At 42.9% G+C, this 25,123-nt stretch overlaps 3 protein-coding genes across 3 annotated transcripts; all 3 read right to left on the bottom strand.

Moving 5' to 3' along the window:
- Positions 1-1,156: 1,156 nt before the first annotated feature.
- On the bottom strand, positions 1,157-8,358 carry LOC133888200 (SWI/SNF complex subunit SWI3A homolog). Its single transcript, XM_062328351.1, has 12 exons — positions 8,094-8,358; positions 7,452-7,975; positions 6,096-6,584; positions 5,832-5,995; positions 5,696-5,748; positions 5,427-5,581; positions 4,516-4,706; positions 3,509-3,643; positions 3,108-3,205; positions 2,318-2,599; positions 1,451-1,532; positions 1,157-1,372 (listed from the first exon to the last, which is right to left on the bottom strand). Exons 1-12 carry the CDS (start codon positions 8,182-8,184, stop codon positions 1,291-1,293), a joined length of 2,346 nt encoding a protein of 781 aa, XP_062184335.1. The 5' UTR covers positions 8,185-8,358; the 3' UTR covers positions 1,157-1,290.
- Positions 8,359-12,801: 4,443 nt separating this feature from the next.
- On the bottom strand, positions 12,802-17,430 carry LOC133888512 (eukaryotic translation initiation factor 4B1-like). The gene is made up of 3 exons (XM_062328787.1): positions 16,143-17,430; positions 13,557-13,961; positions 12,802-13,114 (listed from the first exon to the last, which is right to left on the bottom strand). Exons 1-3 carry the CDS (start codon positions 17,288-17,290, stop codon positions 13,090-13,092), a joined length of 1,578 nt encoding a protein of 525 aa, XP_062184771.1. The 5' UTR covers positions 17,291-17,430; the 3' UTR covers positions 12,802-13,089.
- Positions 17,431-20,418: 2,988 nt separating this feature from the next.
- Positions 20,419-21,833, bottom strand: LOC133889516 (probable purine permease 11). The gene is made up of 2 exons (XM_062330012.1): positions 21,797-21,833; positions 20,419-21,566 (listed from the first exon to the last, which is right to left on the bottom strand). Exons 1-2 carry the CDS (start codon positions 21,831-21,833, stop codon positions 20,419-20,421), a joined length of 1,185 nt encoding a protein of 394 aa, XP_062185996.1.
- Positions 21,834-25,123: the final 3,290 nt, after the last annotated feature.

Here is a 25,123-nt window from a genome sequence, read left to right as displayed (position 1 = left end):
TCTGGCTCGAGTCAACAAGCTTCGCCGGCACCAGGGGCGGAACAGGATTTGGCCATGTCTCGGGTTAAACTTTAACAACCTAAAACTAAGGTTAAAATATCATCCTGAATTAGATTTTTAAGCATCTTAACTATATTTCATTTATTTCGTTCTCTTTATAATTTCTTTTCTCATTCATACTTTCTCATTGTAAAGAGAAAAAAGAAAATCTCATACTAAAAAGAATGAACTTAAAAAAAATTCATAATAGAAACTATGAAAAAAAACTGTTAAAACGCTGAAGGTAATCTCGATGAAATTGCAACATCCGCTCAAGCCCACCGTCAGTTGCGTACGTGCACGTCGCAGGTTCTCAGAAGGTAATCGTACGTATGTGCCGTTCGTCAGAATTGGAAAGCAAAATGTTTGATAGCGTTGGTTTGATTCTCACGTCGTCGCCATTTGCAACTTGAATTTCGGGGAACGCACTAACGTGGCCACCGGTCAAGGTGGGATAGCGACCTGGAAGTCACGATGAGTCTGCGGCAGCGGCGAAATCATCGGTTTTTCCCTGCTGTGACCCACCACTGAAGTCTGCCGACGAGGAGATAATAGCCCTGTCGCCTAGGTGAGAGCGAGACAGCGGGCAAGAGGTGGACGCCAGCAACGGATCCTCATTGAAGTTGAAATTTAATTTTGAACGTTCATTATAGATTAGACGACTCTTATAAGTAAAGTCAGGCCGTGACGACAAATTACCTTGACATCAAATAAGTGATCCTGATCAACATGTGGACACCGGACGGGGGCAGAGGCTGGGTTTTAGCGTGCGAAGGGTCTTGGCATTGAGCTGATAACCTATATATGCTCCTGTATCCGATCTTCAGAAACGCTAATCCAGGAGGCATCATCTCTTGGGTCTTGGCAGCGGCAGAGACCAAACTCTTTATCGCGCGTAGAAGTACACGAAGATTACACTAGCAATTAGCAAGAGGACACTACATGCAATAATTTTGTCCCTTCTCGTTTCAACCTTTAGATGATTACGGACACAAGTCACACGGTGCTGTGGCAGCAAATCGTTAGCTCTCGTTAGGCATCCATCCCATGTTTTGGGAAATTTTCTTACGACGTAACTATCGCAGAACTGCGAAGCGTTAACAAAAAGCATGCAAACTAATACAAAACCGGTCATTGATCACTCAATCCAATAATCCAATAGATAAAGTACGTTCCTCTGTATGGCGAAAAATGAAACGAACACTTGAATAACTAAATAACTTTAACTTTCCATAAATGTCCGATCAGCTCTCACTGATCCTTTTTGGGCTTCTTCTTCCTTGAAGCGAAGCTACTCGGCCCTACTGCTTCTAGCGACATTCGCTTGGCCCTGCTACAAGAGGAGAAAATCTCTCTTAGTTACGTGACAACAGGCACTATTGATTGAACTGACCAAAAGGTTAGAAGATACCTTGAAGCAAGTTCCCTTGATTCAGCATCATCCTTGTCAGCCATATCATCATCACCACCACCACCACTACCACCACCACCACCTTTTGAAATGAGACGAAAGAGGTCATGCTATATGTTTCAAAACATAGCCGCTCCCGGTGTGATTCAGAAAGGAAAGCGGCTATTATCCCAAAATAGGGAGCAACTGAACGGTATTAAGCAGGTATAATGCAAATGTAAATGAAGTCAATTGTAAAGGCAAGCGTAGTCTCTCTTCGGAGATATCGGATAAAATTGGAACAGTAGTACAATAAAGGCCAAAGTAAATGAAATTTCACCTTTCAGATGAATCACTAAACAACAGATTTTTAGTGCAGACCATCTGCATCTGCTGCTAATGGACTCCCATCACAATATCCGGAAAAAAGAAACTACACTGAATAGGATTGTGTACTGTGTATATCATAGTTCAACTGCACACAAGACAACATAATAGCGATGCAAAGAGTCTAAAGAGATAATTGGAAAAGGACTAACTATGGAAGATCAGCATAAATGATATCTTCAAAATGATAGCTTCACTAAAAATAAATTGCCAGTGAATTCCTTTGATAGTAATGTTTGTGCTTCTTGCAGGGAAGTTAACATGGAAAATGCTACCTAGCAACATATTCGCTGTAGTCTGTACTTCAACAGTGCGTACTGGCCAATTCTGTATTAACTTAGTGAACAAAAAAGGAATTTCATAGATCCATCTAAGAACAAGATCTTAACTGAACACTATCCCATGCAACAAAACAATTGGTACCAAATGCGTTAATAATTATTATTACTCTGAGCTTTAGGGATTGCTTAATGCAGTTAAATCTGCCAAATTCACACACACCAAATGCACCTTCATTCTCTGCTGCATCGTTCTTCCCAGGAGAGGACTCCCATCTGTCTTTCCCATCATCATCATCCCAACGACTTCCAACAGGAGGCACCCAGAAATCTGCATCATCCGAATCATCCATCTCTGGTTTAGGTTCTCGTGGCAAAGAAGGGCTGACAACAGTAGCTTTCTTCTTGTCCTTGCTGCTTGATTTGCTTTTCTTCACCACTTCATTTGACTTTGTAGCTTCTCCTTCAGCCATCTCACCAGAAGCCATCTTTTCTTCAAGTTGTTCTGTTACACAGGGTTTGGCGTGTTAGATGTAAATGCATCCAAACATTCCAGTGCAATGGCTTTAAAGCAGCTTGTTATGTGAGGTATCATAGTTCAATTGGAAAATACTACAATAACTAGAAGCCATGTATCACTTCCACAACAAAGAGAAGACAGATGAAAGCAAGTGCAAATAGCCATTGCAGAGCACACAATCTACTCAGTAGCCATTTGTAATTGATCCATATAGAACATTTCTGAGAAAGGTAGCAACTATTTGTCCAATATTTCTTATTAACTTTCGTTCTTTTGGAGTCACCATTGGTGATGTTCCAAAATGATAATCAACATAGATACAAAACTATAAAAGAATGCATCATGACTTCATGAGGAAAGAAAAGAACAGCTATATGGAAATAGCTGAGCATTCATTGAGGAATCTTCACCCAGCAGTGAAACAAAGGAAACAACATAGTTCATCCAATAGCTAGTAGTAACTATCATACAAGTAGTATTGAGAAACTTTTACCTAGTTTGCTAAGAAATCTCTTCCCATTGATGTGCTTCCAGATGTGCTCCTCCGACTTGTTTATTGTATCCCCCGTGATGTTGCATACCAGCTTCGATCTAGAACACAAAACCCAACTCAGTTCATATATAACCACATCCTAAGGAGCAATAGCTAATGCATGTTCCGGGCCACAAGGACACATCATTTTTTTTTGTCACTAATGTTGTTTCATGATACAATCTGCATCGTCGCAGCATCAGACCCAAACAGAATTTAATTTAGAACCCTAAAAATCCCCAGAAGAGCACAAACGGATAGCCAATTAAACCCCTAAACGCGCATCAGAGTAAACCATAGAGTCCTGAACAAATTCAGAACAAGCTGCGTAGCCAGGAGGAGCGAAGCGGATCAGTACGCACTTGTGCTCGGTGTGGGGCATGAAGGCGTTGAGCGGCGGCTTCTTGCGCGCGACAGCGTGGTCGATGAGAGCGAGGCGGCAGGCGCGGGACCGCGCGTAGGCCTCCTTCTCCCGCTCCGGCAGCTCGTGCCCCGTCTCCGCGCACCGCCACCGGCCCCCGCCGGCGTCCTCCCAGGTCGGCTGCCCCAGCAGGAAGCTGCCCTCCTTCTCCCCGCCGCCCTCGCTGCCGTGGCCGGAGCCCTGCGGGCTCGAGACGCCCGTCTCGGCCGCCGCCGCCGCCGCCGCCGCCGCCTTGCTCTTCTTCGCCATCAGGTTGCTCGCCGCTGGATGCTAAAGAGGGTTGGGGACGCGGGTTTTGGCTGCCATTTTAGGGGTTCGTCGAGGGCTCAAGGCCAGGCCTTTGAGAAAAATTCTTTCTTTTTTGAAATGTTTCAGACGGGATTAACTCTCCCCATACTGGCCGTCCATTAAAAATCTGAACAGTCCGGATTGATTTCTGTATTTAGAAAAGTGCCGGAAGCTCGTCACAGTTCTACGACCAGGTGGTGATGATCATAGGAAGTGCAAAAATAGGTTTGTTCGCCAAAGCTCTTGTTGGTAACTTGCAGATACCATCTTTCCATACAACATTATCAAAGCAGCGAACCAAGGCAATGTGATCACCGATCAAACAGCATGGTGGAACTCCAAAAATGAAGCAAGATTTTTATATCCACACGAATGAAGTCAGAGATGTCAACAACTACAGGAAACTGTTTTTTAAGAGGGTACATGGGGACACACTATACCCACGCACGCACGTCTTGGTACAACAGAGATGCTGCGCACACTTACACAGGATGTTACAAAGGGCTGTTGCAATCCCAGACCCAAAATTCTGGGAAATCAAATGCTCAATTAGCACCTTTACAGACGCGCCGTCATACAAGCGACCCTACTAGCTACAGTCAGAGGGAGATGCAAATAAGAGAGGAGCTAATTGACTCCAGTCAATTTCCTTATGAGGTGGTCTTGTTTAGGAACAACTTCATAAGCACTTCGTCTCTCGGTAATGACACTCCAGACTGAAATGCTTGCTCCAGGACCTTCAGCCATTCATCGATGAGGGATCCCTTTATTTGCTGTATAGTGGTGTACTCCTGCTCCATGATCAACTCTAGCTCCTCAAAGTGTTTGATTTTGTATTGTATCTTTCTTAGCTGCAAAACATAGATAGGCAGCAAACTGCAGTCAGTGACTGAGCAATGACCATAATTCTGAGAGAAATTTCTAGAAAAGATATGTAAAGTTTGCTAGACTCCAAACCAAAAGAGAGTAACATCGCTGTTGCCTGTTTTCATATAGAAGCTATTCGTAGCAGCAAGTCCATGCCTTCAGCAGTCATCACAAATTAAACGATTCTGCTTTCAGAAAGCTATTAAATCCAATCATAAACAGTTACAAGGACTCCCCAAAAGAGGTGGAACTGTGAAAGTGAAATCTAAGGGAACAGAATAGTAACCCGACTTTTGTCATTAGTGACATCCTAGAGACCTACACACAATGCGGATACAGAAAGGGAACAATTGAGACAATGAATGAAAATAGCCTTCTTTCCCCAGGCCCCACAGTCAGCACATAAGAACCTCCCAGCTCTTCATTGCTCAACCAGGCAAGCATGATGGTTACAGTTGTACTACTGTTGTTATCTTATTTTAAAGTGACCATGTCTGTTATCCATAGGTAAGCAGCTAGGAAGCCTAAAATTTGGCAGTACTGAAGTAGTGAAGTGTTGTGGAATTGTAATGATATGGTCAGAATACAATTTATCACACCATCAAACATGTGACTTTCTGACGAAGGAACATCGGTAAAAACTACAAATCCAAAACTACTATCATGATGAAAGGTTATGCAGGAAACAAGTAAAAGTGTTTCACCTGAGTTTCAATTATAGACGCCATAAGGAGCTCCATTTCTCGCTCTTCCTGGTCTGCAAGCATTTTAGCACGGGCAGCAGCTACACCGATAGCAGTAGCAACAGCTGCCCTCACTTGATATGCAGTAGCAATGAACTGCTTAGTCTGCTTCTTATCTGAACCATAAATGAAAGACAGATTTCAGATGAGCAGAGTAGAAAAAAGGGGGGCAAATACTGTATTTATAATTTTATATTAGCTTGGAATGTGAAAAAATAAATTTAACCTACCAGTAACAGTCTGCACATGCATTTCTGCATCCTGATTGCCAACTCTGCAATCGCTGTTAAAGTGTCAAGCAAAAAAAAAATTGCACCAACACTGGCAAAAGAAGAAACATATGAGCAATAGTGAACTCATTCTTACATCTGTTGTACATGGTTAGAAGAGAACGCCTTATTTTTGTATTCTCTCTCACTGAGATGGAAAGCTTTCTTCGCTTGGGGGTTTTCATTGCCCAACGCTTTAATTGCGGCATCAGCGGCTGCAGCAAGAACATCTGGGCTAGTTGCTGTAGTCAGCAGAGCTAACTGAGGTAGCATAAGCAAATGTTAGTATTCTTGCCATTGAAAACCTATATGTGTCCTTAGCACATGAGTTTCTTGGTGCATGTCGTTTCGTAGTAATTACCTGCTCCATTAATGATGTGGTAGCATCCATTGAAGGAAATAACCGTTTACGTTTTGTAGGATGTTCTTCAGCAGATTTATCAGCGCTATCTTCATCTCCATCAATCTGCATGCCATCGGCCAGTTCAGTTGATTGGCTTGAAGACTCCTTCATAATGTGCTGGTTCATTTTTCCATCAGTTGTTTGGTTCATGTGGAGCCCGCTAACAGATTTACCATTTATTGTGCCGAGCATATGTTCACCAAAAGGCAACTGAATAAGCCTTGCTATGCATTCTGATTTATTTTTTGTGCGGACATGCTGGGCAATGAGATCCCAGTCATCTCCATGTTTTAGGACTCCTTCTAATAGGAGTAATGTCTCCGCATCTGTCCATGAACTGGAAGCATGGTTGTCCGCACTCTCCTTTTTGTCACCAGCACATTTAATCGCTTTTTCCTTATTATCATTATTGGTCTTGGAACATTTGAAACATACTTTAACACCATCCTGAAAAGCGAAAATGGGAAATGTTAATGAATACATATCAGATATTTTCTAAATTCATGACTGCTTGATGTCGTCTGAAGCATAAACAACACCACTTAGTTGAGTATAGCTGATACAGTAAGGCGAATCCTTCTTTAATATAAAAGACACTAGGATACGTGCCTTAAATAAAACAGAGTGGTGCTACAAAAATTCTATAAAAATTGAGACATTTCAAAGTATGTATTCTGTGGGGAGAAAATGCTAATATGTTTGATATCCGGTAAAGATCAGTGAGCAGGTTGCGTGTGCAAGGCATGCTACACAAAAAGGAGGGGATCCATTTTATCATCTAACAACCTCACACAGTATTTAAAAAAAACATCTTTTATCTTCCGCGCCAACTACAAAACATATTCATAAATGTGATTCTCTAAAACTACAAAACAAAAAAAGTACATTACAAAATGTTCCGATCCTAGAACGTAGGGGTTAGATTACAGACAGACAATGCATAGCATGCCTATCAAACTAATCATATACATAGCACCACAATTATTATCCCCCTTCTCATTTTCTTGAAACATAACTAAAAAGGAGCTGCTGGTTTTATTAACAAAGATGGGGTGGTCAGTTCAAAATGGCAATCTTATACATGTTTGCAATGTTTCTCGAGCATGAGTGATACGTCAAAGGACCTACACCCCATAGTACAATTTTCACCTCTGCTCTAACATCCGCTAATAGTACTATAGGCGTTGCATATTCCACATCCTAAGTTTTAGCACATCAAAAAATAAACCCCAAAAATCCATTTACAGAACTCAATGTCATGCAAGAAAAGCTTCAAACTTCGATAGTTTTTGAAACAAGAAACTTTGGTGGTACCTCCATCGTTTCAAACTCCCCATAGTTGCATCCCTCCCCGCAATACCCACATATAGGCGCCTTCCCAGGCGCCCACTCCCCAAACACATCGCTGTAGGAGGTCAGTGGCGGCAGGCGGAACCCGTTCTCCCCGCCCCTGCCCCGCTTCTCCTCCGCGAAGTACGACGCCGGCGGCCTCGGCGTCACCTGCAACCCCACGGGCGCTTCCACGACGACCCCCGCCTCCTGCTGCTGCCCCGCTGGGCAGGAGGAGGTGGCCGAGAAGTTGATGAGACCGGACGCGTCGAGGAAGGCGAAGAGCTTCCGGAGGAGCGTGACGTCGCCGACGAGCGCCCTGCGGACCTCGGTGAAGGTGAGGCGGCGAGCGGGGTCCTCCCGGTACTTGCCGATGATGAAGTCGCGGTACTCGCGGTAGATCCGGGGGTTCCGCGTCGCCGTCCCGAACCCGGCCCCGCCGACGCCGCCGAAGAACTCCGGCAGCGCCTGCCGCTCCGTCTCGTGGATCCCGTCCCACCGGAACCAACCTGCGGGGGCGGCAGAAGACGCGCAATTTTGTCAGGCGGGTGGCTCCAGGGTCATCCCCCTAACCCTAGGAGGAGCACGACGGGAAGAAGGGCTCGGGAGGAGGGAAAGAATGCTTACCGGATGAGGCCGGGATGGTGTAGAGCTCGCGCGGCGACGGCGGCGGTGCCTCGCCGGAGGTAGCCGCGGTGCCGGCCGCCGGCGGCGACATGGGAGAGGGCGGGAACGGGGGCCGGAGCGGGGGAGGGGGAGAGGAGAGATCTGGACCGTCCGATCTCGGGTTAAGTGGGGTGGGGCGGAGGGGTTTAAGGCCGCGTGCGTGGTCGGAGAGGAGGAGCAAGGACGAAAGGAGACGGTGCGGCGGTGACGAGGTGTGAGACGACGAGGAGGATTTCTCGGTGGGGCCACGTGTAGTTCTGGTCTCGTGATATGGGCCTTGGCAGAGCCTTTCTCAATTTTGTTGGTCCGGATATATAAATATTATGGGCTGGACCGTACCGATTTCGAACAACAATGTCCAAGTCCGTATGATTCTGCCAAAGGCCAGAAAAAAAGAATTTTTTACTTTTATATTTTTTCAATTAAAAATTTAAATAAATATATTTCTCGTGGAAAGAATTACAAAAGTAGGCGCCTACCGCCTGCACTCTCAGGGGCGGGTAGGGGCTTCCCACCTGTCCGCCCTCTTACCGCCCGCTGAGAGAGCGGCAATAGGGGCGGTAAGGAGCCAGCCCCGCCCCCCTCTTCCCTTCTTATAAAAAGGGTGAAAAATGAGGATAAATCATTATTTTAATCTGAAAAAAGAGAAAAGTCTGAAGAAGAGAGGAGATGAGAGGAAGAGAGCATGGCGAAGCCCCGCTGTTTTTGATTGGCGGATTTGAAGAGTATTTTTTGGTAATTTCTTTTATATTTATATTATTGTTAATAATTAAAGTAGCATTGTATGACGTAGGGTTTAGACATGTATGACATAGGGTTTAGGTTTAAAAAATGCTGTATTTAGTAGAATATTGTCAATATTAATTACGATATGGTAGGATAGCAATTAAATACATAGTAGTATTTGTAGTATGGTAGTTTCGAATATGTATATTGTACATAGTAATAATTGTAGGTTAGTTTGGTCAGGGTAGCATTGTATGACATAGGGTTTAGCACTGTATGACCTAGGGTTTAGGGTTTAGAAAATGCTATATTTAGTAGAATATTGTCAATATTAATTACGACATAGTAGGATAGTTATTAAATACATAGTAGTATTTTTAGTATGGTAGTTTTGAATATGTAGACTGTACAAAGTAATAGTTGTAGGTTAGTTTGGTTATGATAGCATTGTATGATATAGGGTTTAGCACTGTATAATCTAGGGTTTAAGGTTTAGAAAATGCTAGTATATTGTCAATATTAATTCTGACATTGTAGGATAGCTATTAAATACATAGTAGTATTTTTAGTATAGTAGTTTCGAATATGTAGATTGTACAGAGTAATAATTGTAGGTTAGTTTGATTAAGTGTATTATTGAAGAACCTATTGTTAGGCATTAATCGGTGTCGGTAATTTTTTTAGTTCAGATAATCAAAAATATAGTTTGCTGGTCTTAACATCGATTATATTTGCGGATGTTTCCAGAGATGGCAGATAAATTATTTTTTCAGATATATTATGGTGATAGTGAAATTAGTTATGGTCTTAACGGTGTAGATCTATCTGGGTTTCATCATATCGTCAAGGGTCTTAGTAAAGCCAATGATAGGATCATTGTGGGTGTGTGTAAGTGGCTGATGTAGTTTTTTTCAGTTGGATCCGCAGCAACATGATCTTAAGCTGAAAGCTGTCCTCAGCCATGCTAGTCAGGGATACTTTGGTGAGCTTGTCCCGATCGAAGCCACATCTACTTGGAGGCAATATGTAGATATATCATGTGAACGTGGGCTGTCTCTGATTTTGTTAGCTAAGGCGTACTAGAAGGATCAAACAGAGATAAACTATGCGGAAGTAGTAGCGGGACCAAGTGAGGCAGTGGTAGATGAATCAGACCTCTGATTTTGAATACTTTAATTGTCACATGTTTTTTTATGGATGTAGACCATGTTTCTCACATGTTTTTGTTATGAATTCTGACTATGTTTATCACACAGCCACACTGGACGCATGAGCAGGCTCACAACGCGTATGAGCTTTTTCGATCGCAGTTCAACCGGCTGCGTCCGAATGACGTGGTATGAATGCCATACATCTTCTTGGCCATCCAAGGCCGTGCGGGTTTGGATATGTCTCCGTTGTGTACCCGCGATGAGGAGTACTGGCTTACAAAGACACCGCTTGTCTTCAACAACTACCTCGAGGAGTACTCACCGTACCGCGTCATGCGGCAATTCGGCCGCCAACAGGCTTTCCCTCTCGCCCGCATTCGCACTGTTCCAATGCACATCCACAGGTAAATATAATGAAGTGAATAATTCGTAACATTCGTCTTACTGTCATTCTATTTAACGTGGTTCACTTGCAGGTATATACGCAAGGGACAGCCGGCTGGCAACCTCTGGGCAGATCGCTTGGCCCCGTACGTCTCAGCATGGGCCCAAGCCCTTCAGGATGTCATGGAGGAGGCGCGTCCGTTCGACGAGCAGAGCTTCGAGGAGTACCTACGATGGTACGTGCCACGTACACGTACATGGGTCACCTTCACCCCAGAGGGTGTTTGGCCCCACGTCACGTCGACTATGGAGACCTACCCGGGCCATTGGGACGAGGACGCTGCATTAGCGGTTTGTGTAATTTACATCTCATTTCAATACCACATACTCGCGTAACAACGACTATAAATTGAAATTATTATATCTTGTTTGTTTACACATGCCGATATCATTTATGATATACATAGGGACGCATCTGGTACTATAGATCGCCTCATACTAGGGGGTGCACCTCAGTGCGGCGGATGTAGCGGGTTTTCGATAAGACCGTGCGAGCCTTGAAGCTTACCTCTTGTCAATATGTATGGCTTCACAAAATGATTAATCACATACAAAAATCATATGATATTGGTGTATTAGAATCACCAACAATTATTTACAAAGATAATTCAGCTTGTATTGCACAAATGCAAACATATAATATAAAGAGCAACATTACAAAATATATTGCTCCAAAATTATTCTATCATCATGAACTACAGAAAAGTGGAGAGATGAAAATTTTTAAATCATGTGATAATTTTGCAGATTTATTTACAAAATCTCTACCAAAATCTACATTCTAAAAATATGTACATGAAATTGGTATGAGAAGATTACGAGATTTGCAAAGCTGGGGGGGGGGGGGATTTCTAATAACCTATTGATCATTAGATTATATATATTACGCTCTTTTCATTTATGAGTTTTTTCAATTTTATTTCTCATATAAGGTTTTTAATAAGGCAATATCAATATAAGCATATATATATATATATATATATATATATATATATATATATATATATATATATATATATATATATATATATATATAGTGTGTGTGTGTGTGTGTTATATAATTTTCTTCTAATTTTGCTAATTGGTTTTTAAGGAGTTTTCAATGGCATAATATATATATATATCATATTTTTCATAGGATTTTTGAAGAAATTTTCAATTCAATTTATATAGAAATCATTGATCAGGAGGAGTGTTGTGAACTCGATCAACAACCAACCAAAACCATTAGGACAACTGCCGACGGTTACCCACGCCTCTTTATCTGAACAGGCACCAACATACCCCTTTAACTTTGTATATATATGTAAATAGATCAACTAATGAATCAGTCTCTCAGTTCCCGATCTAGTCTCTCTTTACACTTTCACTCGAACACCTGCAAACAAATTCTGAATTCTGAAAGGTGTCCTGAAACACAGAAACTTCAATCCAGAATTTGGCACATGTTCGTTCAATTCAGCCTGAATCTGACATCTCTGAATATAGCAATTTTTCGGATGCAGATGAGAAGCGCACGTTCTTATAATGTAGCGAGTAAACGTATATAACTGATGTGATGCGCAGCTCAGCTGGAAGCCTGTAACGTTATGATGTTCGAATTATAGGAATGGTACAGCAGTAGCTAGCCTATGTCGTTTTTGTTGACGGCTAACCTGTTTCGTCTATAGCATCATAGCAGAGTCAACTACGTAAAAAAATGCATCTCACTCCACTTCAACCAAGGTGGAAGTCCATGTCCAGGCAAAGCAGACATTTCTTTCACAGCATGGACAACAGATCTGCAGTCACCCAATCACCCATTCCAAAGTTTAGTCCAACTTTCGCTATAAGTTTCTCATTCGCACAACGATAGCTCGTATGCTTCAAAAACAGAGAAGCAACAAAGATCACAGGCAATATATTACAAACTCTTACATACAGCAACGAAGTCAAGTGTTGATATATCCGCAGATCAGTTGACAGCCGTAAAAAACCATACTTTCTCACAGAAAGACAGTTTCCTAAACACCCCCACCCCCCCCCCCCCCCTCCCAAAAAAATCTGCAGAACGTTCCAAACGTAGCGGAACAGATCATTAGGTCTAAAACAATCAATGTCTGCTAAAACATGACACATCCAGGGCATTCTCTTCTAAGGGAACAGGTCTGATGCAGAGTAGAGCATGGCTTCACAAGGCAGCGATATTCCAGACAAAGGTGACAGAATCATAGCTCATGCCATAATACACGCAAATATATTGATAAAAGGCAGAAACAGATATCCAAGACATGAATCTGTACAAAATATCCAATTCTGATCAAGATCACCATTCCTGAATGCTTAAAAAAACGACTTGCAACAAAAGCTGAACTTGAATTGAGTAAGCATGAATAATAGTTAGTAACAACGGTTACCTGGTTTCGTTTCGTTTAGACATGGAAGGTCGCAAAAAAAAAAAAAAGGAAAACATCCTACACCATACAGAGACTGACAGTCAATAGCTTCATGTGGAGTTATCTCCATCCTCACCAATTTTCTGGATCAAACAAACACGGCGAAAAGAAAATGACTTATTTTGCCCATTCTTTCAAAACAAAAAAGGACCGGGAACCAGAAGCTTCCTTCACACTCAACAGATGCTCAAGGTCGGAATTTCACCATCTCTGCCTAGTCATTGACCTAAAAAAACAATAGACAAAGAGTTGCATGACTACCAATGGCAACAGCATATGATTTAACTGCTTGAAAAAACAAAGTAGACTGATTTGCGTCTTAAACAACACAGCTTAAGTTATATTGAGAGCTGACCCATTAGAGCGGTTATCATACGGAACACTAATGCACACACGCACACTGGACTGGAAGGCCGTAATATCAGAAGAATGATTATACCTACCATGACTAAATGACTAATATGCATTCAGTTTATTACAAGCAAACAGCATACCTAGAACTCAATTAGAAAGTTAACATTGTACATTAATTCTACAATAAAATCACTGGTATTGAGCTAAACACAACTAATGTATTATGTTAAACCATCAAACCACAAGTTTTTGGACGAAACATCAACCTTGAAAGAACCACGCATAATCAAATTAAGCAAGCAAACTGCACAAACCTGTCTGAACTACTGCTTCCACCAAAAGATCCCTTTTCTCTGCTACCTTGAAATCCCCATCTTTCTTCAACTGGCTTTGAGTATGGTTCCATACCACCACGAGAACGCGGTCTGTCCATGGTGGACACTGTCGCTTGCGGTTCCTCTGCTAGACTAGTTGGTGGATATGTTCTAACCCTGCCTGCACCAGAACTAGGTCTTTGCCCAAATCGAATCTTATCATCCAACTCAATTGAAAGAAGCTGGAGCTGCCTTTCCATCTGAGATGTCTTCTCTGACAATTTTTTGGCTTCCTCTAGGGAGGCTTGATCATAACCATCACTTATCTTTGCCTCAATTTCTTTCAGATCGACCTTCAGAAGGTTGATTTCTTCTTTCAAAATCTTTTCTTCATCTGACTCTGGCCTGAAAAGTACAGTGCATGAGTATTTAAATCACCTGGGAATATAGACCCAAGAAACTAAATGGAAAGATTATCAGAGAAAAGGAACCAACACAAGCGTATGTGTTTGACAGGATCAAGTACCAAAGGTTTATTTACTTCAAAATCTTACATGGAGACTAAAAAAGCAGCTGAAAATAAAATGGATAAATAGTCCTCAACTCCTTATTAATAAAAAAAGTTAATAGTTTCATAGATCATGTTGAGAATCAGCCAACCACCAACACGTGAAAGGTGGAATCGAAGAAAATTCATTTATTCATGTAACTTATCCTAGACTTAGGTGCTTTAAAGTGGTTCAATTATCAGCAGTTTAAGACATCAGACCAATCAACAATACATCATCAGAGTTCAAGAAGTATATCATCCTTAATTGATATCTCAATGACATATAATCACAGGAAAAATTGCAAAAGTTAGTGCTCGATTCAATTACTGGTGACAAAATACAAAATGACATGCTGCTTGTTCTACGAGGAAGAAAAAAATGTACTGACTTTTTACATTGAAGAAAATTTCAATAGCGTGAATATCTGCTTAAAACTAAGAAAACGTTAGTATTAACATAGGAACTTTATAAAGGAGAAAGAAAAGCTTAACTAAAATTGCAAAAGTTTGACATCACTACAGAACATGAGAGAAATTGTAGCCTTAAAAGAGTGGCAGTAGTGTCATATATAACTATATAACCCTCTTCTTTTGTCAGATATGTGCAAAAAACTACTTAGGTATTGGTCAGTGTTAAAACAAAATTTATTGAAAATTTCTTTGCAGTCAGATTAGTTGAATAAACTTCATAAAATGGTAATCAAACCATCGCTCCACACATTTCACTCACCAAATACATATTTTCAGTATAGGTAAAGTGCTATACAAATCACACTCAGCCAAATGAGGCAAAAACAATAAAATAGCATGAACTATACGGTGCTAGCAGATTAGCAAGATGGCATCGTTCTGGTCTAATGTTGTTACAAGAGAAACAAAATTATACACCAAGGCTAACAAGACTAATGCAGTGACGTATATGAAAAACTTGAAGTGATGGAAATACAGATTTACTACATATCACTTGAATCCCACTAACTAGTAGGTACACCGAACCCAATCTATTCCGCCCAACCCCTGCTTACATACTTCAATCTCCGTAACCATAAGGATCAACTGTCATAGTTTAAATACAGTGACAGCAGTTAGTAAGAGTACAATCAGCACAACCAGGAAAGTTCTATTAAACCACGACACTGTTGTAAAAGTCGATTTCACGGCACAATGTTTAAATTATTTTTTGATAACATCATAAGATTAAAGGGCTATGCATTGATATCTAAAGCCTAAAATCAAAAACTATAAAAAAGCATGAACAGCCCAGCCTGTTACTAGGCTTTACTACTGACGTATGTGGTGCGTAGTGTGGTGGGAGTAGCATTTTATCATATAATGCCTCCGGGCCCAACATAGTACCTTCGTGTTAACCCACTTACATGTAGCAAGGACGAAAGTGTAAGTACTGTGCTATGCACGAGTAGGCACCCCCTGTGTGGGGCTAGGTTTTGAGAAAAATTTGTGCCTGAATGTGTTAGATTATATTATACAGTTATATTAATCAGTTTCAAAACTAAAATGACTGACTTAACTTGTGGTAGCATCATACTATGAAATAATGGTCAGCTTTGGCAAAGTGGACTTGTTAAACACCACAGGTGAAGATATATCATAGACCAGTGCTTCCATAAAAAAAATCGAGGTTCTGTGAGAGGTTGCACCTTTCTTTTCTCTAAAAAAGGTTGCACCTTTCTTAACCTATGTCAGTACTCGGTATTGCATTACCACGACCATGATAAATGCTATGCACAACCTTCTTAACCTAGGTCAGTACTCAGTATTGTGTTACCACAACCATGAAAAAATGACATGCATTATCTTATTTACCTTGTCAGCATTCAGTGTTGCATTACCACACAGTGACAAATGATATGCATAACCTTCTTAACCTAGGTCAGTACTTGGTAATCAGTATTGCATTACCACGACCATGAAAAATGGTTCACATTATCTTCTTTACCTAGTCAGTGGTCAGTGACGCATTACCACAACCATGAAAATTGCTACGCTTAATCAAGGCATTTCCGCACCTAACGTACCTATTTACAGCACGATGCTCCAGATCAAGGTCGATCTTCCTCCAGTCTTTCCCTTTCTCCTGCAACACCACTTCCCTTGGTTTGGCATTACCAAAGGGGTTTACCATTGGCCGTGCCCTCGGTGCTCCCTCACTCCCAACTGCTGAAACCTGCGACCCAGGACTCCCAGGGCGGGAGGAATGTGCGCTATTTGGTCTGCTGGAGTGGGAGCTGGTAGGCCGGCTGGTCTTCTGCTCAATCTCACTCTCGATCTTCCTCCAATCGAGCCCCTTCTCGGCCAGCACATCCTCCCGGGGCCTAGCAGCCCCAAATGGGCTCGGCCGATTGCGTGCCACCTCGGCAGGTGGCGTAGAAGAAGCTGAGGTGTTACGTTTCGGTGGATCTAGAACGAAGCGCGGCCTCTCCCCCTCGCCGTTGTGTGGCATAGGGGTGACAGAGCCACCACCACGGACCCAACGGTCAGAATCAGAGGAACCCAGTGGGTCTCGGAAGCTCGGGGAGTCACGGAAGCCACCACCGCCAGAACCGAGGCTAGGGTAGCGTGATGGGAGCGGCTTCTTGCCGCGCGACCAATCATCAATGTCATCTGCGCGACCGAGAGGGGAAGGGTCGCCGAACCTATCACGACGGCCAGAGTCGCTGGCAGCCGGGGTGAACTTCTTATTCGTCCCCCAGTTGTCGGCTTCATCGGCGCGGGAGGGCATGTCGAGATCCGAGCCCCTGCCGGGCGGCCCGCGGCGGCCGTCGTCGTCGAATCCGCCGCGGCGATCTCCGCCCCCGGAGCCGTAGGAGCGGAACCCACCGCCGAGGCGGGAGCGGTCCAGCTCTTCCTCCGAGCGCTCCCTGGGTCCCGTGGGCAGCATCATTATCTCCTGCGGGGTCAGACCCCTCGGCTCCACGGGGGCGGCGCGGCGCTGCGGTGCGCCGTAGGTGGTGAATTCCGACAGAGACAGGGTGGTGCCCTTATTCTTCTTCTTCTTGCCCCCACCCGTGGTGGCGGCCTCGCGGAGGCTGGGGAAGCTGGCGGCGCCGCCCGCGGCCGCAGGCGGCTCGGGCGCAGGGAAGGCCGCCGCGAGCTCGCGCTCCTCCTCCTCGGCGCGCTCGGCATCCAGCGCCCACGCGCCGACGCCGCCCCAGGGCTTGGCCATGGCTGCCGCTGCGAGATCTAGGGTTTGGTGGTGCTCGGAGAGGAGGGAGAGCCGAGAGGGAGGTGGGTGCGGGTGCGTGGAAATGGAATCGAAGAGAGGAAGGCGCTGGGTGGTAAAAGGCGGTGGGGCGCACGCTAAATCGCGCGGCTCCGAGGGGCGGAACGGCAAAATGGCGTGCCCGCCTCGTGTGTGAGCTCTGATGAGCTGTGGGCTCGCCGGGACGACCGACGCGAGGTCGTGAGTCGGCAGGCTGACTCGTCGAGCGGCGTGCGTCCTCGTGTGACGTGTGGATTGCAGCTGGCCTGGCCATCCGATCAACTTCTGTAGTGCGAGGTCCTAAAACAAAAACTTCTGCACTGCGCTACTCCACTCCACGACAAATTATGCAGCTGGTTAATCTATCGCCGAAGGGTGTGTTCGGTGGTTTCACGTAGTTACATTATATAAGCAGGTTAAGATAAAAGGGCATTGAGTGAAATTATATTTATTAAAAAGAGTTTTTAGTTGTATTTATCTATATAAATTGAGTTAAGTTTTTATTTTGTTGATCGAATATGAGACCGCGTGAATAGATTTAAGAGTTAAGATTGTGATTGATTACTCACGTGAAGATAACTTTCTGACACTGATAAATAGATCCGCTTTGTTGAAAAAGAGTTTTTTATTAGTTGTATTTGTCTGGACACACTGGGTTGAATTTCTATTTAGTTAATTGAATATGAGATCGTATGAGCGATACATGAGTTAATATTGTGATTATTTACTCACATAAAGATAATTTTGTGACACTAACAAACGGGGTCCTTACATAAGCGGATGTAAAATCTGCATCCATCGAATCATGATAAAACCGTACATTTACTTATGTCAGACTAAATTGTAATAATAGATACATATAAATAAATATATTTCTTTTTGAGATTCTAGATATGAAAAACAAAACACATCCTAAGTGAAATGGATGATTCACGTGAGATTAGATTAGGTGAAATGAAGCATTTCTCTAACTGGAAGCTGGGATTAGTTAATTGCACTTGAATTTCTAGTAATTCGAGCTACCAATCACAGGGACTAGTGGGCTGGTTCTCGGCAAATGAAGTGAAAGGAGGAGTTGAAATTCGTCAAAATCTGAAACTTTATTGGTGAAATTTGCAATCCCGGCTGTATTTGGCGTCGTTCCTTTTCGGAATTTTAAAAGGGCGCACCTAGTTGACTTGATAAATCAAGGAACATCCAAAGTCATCAGCTTTCCGCAGAAACTAATTAAGTACGAAAGGAGTTTATAAAGATGGGAGGCCTACTGTTAGACGGTTGGTAAACGCGTAAAGCAGCTAGCTTTGCCATCTGATTAGACAACTCTTCTTCCCTTTCCCTTTCCCTTTCCCTTTCAGATGTATACCATCATATCACCATGCAATGCAATTGCAAATTTGCAATGTGTGGCAGTAGCATCCATGCATGCTCTGAATGATTGACTGCTGAAGCAGATTCCGAGCATGTAATTCGCTGGCAGATTATACTTATCTTTATGCTACCATCAGTAAAATTTCTCTTGGTTCTCTTCTTTTATCAAAGAAGCAACAGCCATTCAAGGGTAGCAAGGTTTAGCAAAGAACCACTGATACTGCAGCATGAAACACCTGCAGCTTTGGGCTTCGCGACCTGCCTGGAAAAAAAACCGACGCACTTGTTCACTTCTGGTATGAATAGCAGATGGTAAGATATGCACAAACACTGGTGGTTGAAGGGAGCTTCTCACAATCTCACCGCTGGCAAAACACTTGCACAAACACTGGTGGTTGAAGGGAGCGGTTTACAAGCGCGGAGATCAGCATGCAGTGGATTGGCATTGGGCAGACCGCAGACAACATCGCTGCTTTCCGTCCTGATCGAGGTAAAGCGGGTGAGATATGTCAAGCTTTCGCAGGAATCAGTAGCAATTGTCTGATCTCAAAAGAGAAGCAGCAGATGTGTACTGCATATGAATACCAGCAGACATATCAAGCTTTCTCAGACATTTTCAGAGCTAAAGCTTGATTATCTAAGAGGATAGGAGGAAGAAGAGGAAGGAGAAGAGAGCCCCCTCGATTTCTTAGCCGCCATAGGGTCAAACCAACAAGGACAATATCACATATTTGAGATCGAGTCTAGAAAGACACATCAAATTAGACTAGTGTAAGATCACCACAGACGGCATGCATAGTGATGTTAACTACTTGGAGCTTATGGAAGGAGAGAAACAAAGCACAATGTCCGCTCCAGACCACCGTCAATTGTTTAGGAACTCTTCCGCTAATCGTAGGTCACAACTATATACACAAATAGTTTCGCATTGTTATTTATTCTAGGTCGCTACTGATTTAGTTTGGTGGAAATAACGGCCTTAAATAGCAAAGGCAAGCTCAGCTTTTTTCTCTATCCCCTTGCTTCGAGCTAGCCGGCCGTCCGCACCAAAAAATTCTTAACTCTGAATAGAGAAGCCTCCTCAAATCCCGACTCAACAATGGCTACCGCCACGAAGATCTCCGTCTTCGGTTAAGATCCCTGTCGAGCGCTAACCAATGAAGATCGTGTCTCTGACTAACTAGGCTCATGTGGTTTCATTGTCCACCTAAGCAAAAATGTCGAGCGCACGTCACCAGCGACTTCGATCCGCATGGTGGCTGCTCCTAATGTTATCACATGTGATGCTTGTATTCATAAGTGATCCCACTATGCAGTGCTTGTAAGGTCTCTCATCTTAGATCGTGTATTGTGCTAGCGCCCAGAGGTCCTATGCTCCTATATATGGGAGAGCTACGGCGCAACGCTTGTTAGAAACTTAGAAACATTGTTTGTGTCTTCATATAGCACGAAACAACACCAACTAGCAGTAAGATTGCTACATGTATTTCGTTATAGCACGAAATAACATGGACGAAAAATAAATAAAGTGTTACTAGACAAAAATACATTGATCTTTGTGAGCTCTGTGTATAATTAAGCAATACAAATGTGACAGTGGAACAAATGAAGAACCAATATACTATTGGGTTAAAAAGATACGAACTTTTAAATGTGCGAAAACAAATAGAAAATAAAAAGGTGTTATCGACGCCATCCGAGTCAGCCGAGCGACGAGCAGCTTGCTAAGCCACGTCGGAGTCCGGAGCTGGCACGACCGCCTGGCTTGCTCCGATCCGCGCCGCGCAGACGCTGCAGTCAGCCGCCGTTCTCCTCTTCCGTGTAGCCACGCGCCGGTCATCGAGGTAGTGCTGGTACACGTACGAGAGGAAACCCCACACGGCCATGAGCACGGCCACCACCTTGATCCCCGTCATCCTGTCCCCGAACAGGGCGACCGCGAACACCGGCACCAGCGGCAGCGCCAGGGTGCCCGTCACGTTCGCGAACAGCGACGACACCCTGGTGATCAGCCGCACAGCACCCAGCGTCGCCGCCTGCCACCCCACCGCGATCCCCACCAGGGTTCCCACGTACCCCGCCCTCCCGTTCTTGAACGCCGCCATCTCCCCCGGGATCGTCCTCCACTCCCCCGACGCGAACAGCGCTACCACGGACACTACCGAGGCCACCACGTTCGTGCAAATTTGCATCTTGAGCACCCACCGCAGCGTCTTCGTCCTGATCACTTTCTCGAAGGTGACCTCGAAGAGGGACAGGATGAGCGCGTATACGGCGGACGCGGACAGGGTGAGGACGAAGCCGAGCGCGTGCTTCCCGCGCGGCACGTCGTTGCTGCTGGAGGTCTCGTCGTCGTCAGAGAAGCCGACGCCGAGCAGCGCGGCGGAGAAGGTGAGCACGACGACAGAGTTGAGGATGAGCGCCGTGAAGCGCTGCGCATTGATGAGGCGCGAGGTGACGGCGTTGAAGGCCAGCTGCGTCGCGGCCACGAGCGAGAAGGTGGACACCGGCAGGTACAGCATGGCGTACGAGTACATCAGGTTGTCGCAGCCGATGACGAGCCCGAGGCCCACGCAGATGGCCGCCAGATTGGACACCGCCGGCCGGGGATCCCCGGCGGCGGCCCGCGGAGTGAGGAGAAGTGGGATGACCAGCACCGGCGCGCCGGCGGACTGCACTAGCGTGGCCATCCACAAGCTGTTGCCGCCGGAGTTGTAGTACAGGCGGCACAGGAGGGGCGCCATCGCCTCCCCCAAGAGCAGCATCAGCATGTCCGCCAGCACCAGCACCCGCCATCGAACGCTGCGCCTCTTCGTCCGAAGCATGGCGGGTTCCGGCCCCTCGCCGCGGCTGGACTCCGATCCCGGGATACCTTGGTGGAAATAAATTTAATTACAGCGGTTTAGTGTAGTAACCAGCCAGTGAAGTTCACTCGATCAAACAAAACAATTAGGTACGTAGAAATGCAGAGTTGCAGTGAAGCTACTAGCTAGCTTAGCTAGTATGAGTATGAACACTGCACTCGCTGCTGTGTAGTAAGATCCTGTTGTTTCACACAGTCAGCCACTACGCATGCATGAAGTACTGAAGCTAAGCAAGTACCTCGGATCTGGAGCTGGATATCTTGAGAATGTGCCATATCGCCGGCTGAAACTCAGCACCAGGATGAAATGCTGCTCCCCTCAACTATTCCCCGGTCGTTCTTGACACTCTTTGCTAATGAGCAATGTGATTCGATCCTGACTCCTTATCATCTTATATACACCATGAAGCCGGCATTAGCATCATATATAATGCTTCCTGATGTTTAAGGGGACGAAGAAGGCACTAAATATTTAAAATCGGTGCTAGTTTCCTAAAATTCACATGTAAAATTTATTTTTTTAAAAGATTTATTTCATCAAGATAATAAAAATATCTCAATCTCTACATCCAAGGATATACGCAACATATATTTATTACAAAGTTTAAACCGACAAACAACCAAAGATGGCCAACCGCTGGTACTCTATCCAGATGCATTGGAACATCAATCTTCAATTCTTCATGATGATGCAGAAGGCTGCAAAAGATTGTCAGAATCCTCTCTTTATGAAGATCTTTGTTATCACTACTTGAGCATTTGGAAACAGAGAAACAATCTTATTTTCAGAAATGTCAGACCTTCCCTCCTTGTATGGAAGTATTGTTTCACTTCTGAATTTCTTTTATAGTTAAATAGGGTATGTGAGCTTTTGAAATCGGTGGTGTCCTCATGCTCTCCTGACTTGCATAGTTTCCTCCTCTTCTTGTCCAAAGCTCCCTACTTTTTCCTTTTTACTTGTTTTTTTACCATGTTTTATATAATATATTTACCATAGTGGGAGATTCTGTTGTTTTCCTTTCAAAAAATAACTGACACAAATTCACAAAATATAGAAAGAATAACATTAAGCATAAATTCTATTGCTAAACTTTCATCTGCATTTAGCAAAGATCTCTATTGTTGTAATCTCTAATAGCCTGCATGCATTTCGCATGGTGTCTTGTTTCATGAAGAAAAAAGTATTTACACAGAAATATATATCTAACCTATAGGTGAAGGTATGTTCTATGTCCATGCAAAATTTACAAGAAAAGATCAATCCTGTTTACGAGATTGGAAAAAAATCAAATTGTAGATGCAATAGTGTGTAAATAGTTAACAATGGTAGAATCACACTGTTACAACAATATAATTTATCTTTTTGTATCTTTAAAAAGTAAATGCATTTGTTTTTGAAATTTTGCATTGACAAAGAATTTGCACCATTTTCAATATCTAGGGTGTTTCACCTGATATGCTCTTGATGTTAAATATACTCACGAAAAGGCTAGTACACTTACTGTCTGTGCATATGGGAACCTCATTCCTTCGGAAGAAATTGTGCTTCCATGCTTTGCCTCTGGATGCCCCGCAGTGCAGAATGGAATAGAAATTGATTTTTTTGAAATTTGTTTTTGTGATGTGGAATATCAATAGAAAGTGTAGATTTGTGCTTTAGATGCTTCTCACAATCATAGTGTAACCTTTTGAATTTATTATTCCTTTCTTTAGACAAATGCAGCATGGTCAATGTTGTGATCAGACAACTTGCCCATCGTCAGATGCCCATTCATGCTTGCTCCATCGTGCGGTTCCTCTTCTTTCTACACATTTGCTATTTACATGTGTTTGAAAGTTATGCTGATTCATTGAAGTAATATGGCTTAATTAAGTAGTATAGGAGATGTACACGTTTATAACAAACACATGAGGAGACCATGGATCTCTTATCTACGCTAATCTAGGAAGTTAGCTAGATATACAAGGGATCAGCCCAAGTGTGCATGTACGTGTGATACACAAGTATTCCAACATGAAAGCGTGCAAGAACTTTGAGAATCACGCGATGCTGATTCATCGAAGCACTACGGCTTAAGTACACGGTTGTAACAAACCGATGAGAAGATGGGATCTTATCTACGCTAATCTAGACGGTTTGTAAAATCTGTACTGAATATTTTTTTAATCATCTGTAAAAAAGAGTCTTTACAAATCATTTATATAGACGACTCGTTATTGAAACCACCTATACTAAGTTTTTTAAGCTAGCAGTCACAAGTCACACGATTTTTTACGCGAAATATCACGAGTGTGTTTTCTAGAGTCAAACTGGCAATATCTAATTTCGCACGAACCTTACTTACCTTCTCACATGTCGTTTATTACTACCCATTATACGAAAATAATCTATATAATATATACGTTCAAAACGAGTGGGACATTATTAATACAGATGATTGTAGTTTGTAACCATCTGTACTATAGCGTCCTGCTTTGTTGCAACTACTCTTTCTTATTTTTTTAGACGGTTCTAATTTGAAGTCATATGTGGTATTCTTTGTACAGACGGCTCCATAGATCTCTCTATACAGGGGTGCCTCACTAAATGGATTCTGTAGTAGTGAGTACATATACGTGATACACAAGTATTCCAACAAGTTATGCCCCACTTTTCAATCAAATCTATCATAGAACCCATCTAAAAAAACTATTATACATCTTATACATCTTCGATCACACCCATGTAGAGTTAGACTTTAAGATGCCCCAAATGGACCTGTATAGTTGACTTCAGATATCATCCACGGTTGACTTTAGATGCTCCGCACAGCTCCAAAGAGCTCTTTACAATGTACCGTCCTCCGTCCAAGAATAAAAGACATATTGTGTTGTGGCACGGTGTTTAAAATTAGATTTTGATGGTTATTTTTTTTCATAAAATATATTATTTATAGCTATGAAATCAATATGTGAAAGTATTTTGAAATATGAATCAAGCTACATAATATTTCTACATTAAATATGCTTACATTTGAGTAATAGTTGGTCAAAATATACAAAGTTTGACTTATCCGAAATAAAATATGCCTTATATTTTTAGACGGATGGAGTGATACTTCACTTGTTCCACAATATTTGTCCCTTTTTTAACTTGGGAGTTTCCAAAATGTTTAGAAAAACAAAAGTTCAATTATTGCAGCATTAACACTCTTTACCACTGGCTTAAAAAAAACTCTTTACTACTACATATAATGATTTGAGAGAAGCTAAGCAACTGTAAATACAACTAAAGAGAATATGTGGTTATTTCTCATTAAACATCTCTTTATTTTGACCGAACTTGTTATGTATTTTTTATACTTAGTCCCCCTATATATATTGTCTGCCTGCGATGACAAACAAATATACTAAAACTAAAGGGTTAATGAGAGATCTAAATGAGTTCTTTATAACTTATACAGTAAGACTTCACTTGCCCCAAAGAGAGACCGAAATGAGTTATTTGTAACTTATAATATAATGCAGTATACATTGTTCTATTGTATTTATGTATATATATTGTTCTATTGTATTTATGTATATAT

The sequence above is a fragment of the Phragmites australis genome, chromosome 13 (assembly GCF_958298935.1).
Source record: "Phragmites australis chromosome 13, lpPhrAust1.1, whole genome shotgun sequence".
Lineage (NCBI taxonomy): Eukaryota > Viridiplantae > Streptophyta > Magnoliopsida > Poales > Poaceae > Phragmites > Phragmites australis.
The sequence above is the reverse complement of the archived record's forward strand: the minus strand, read 5'-3'. Positions and strand labels throughout refer to the sequence as shown.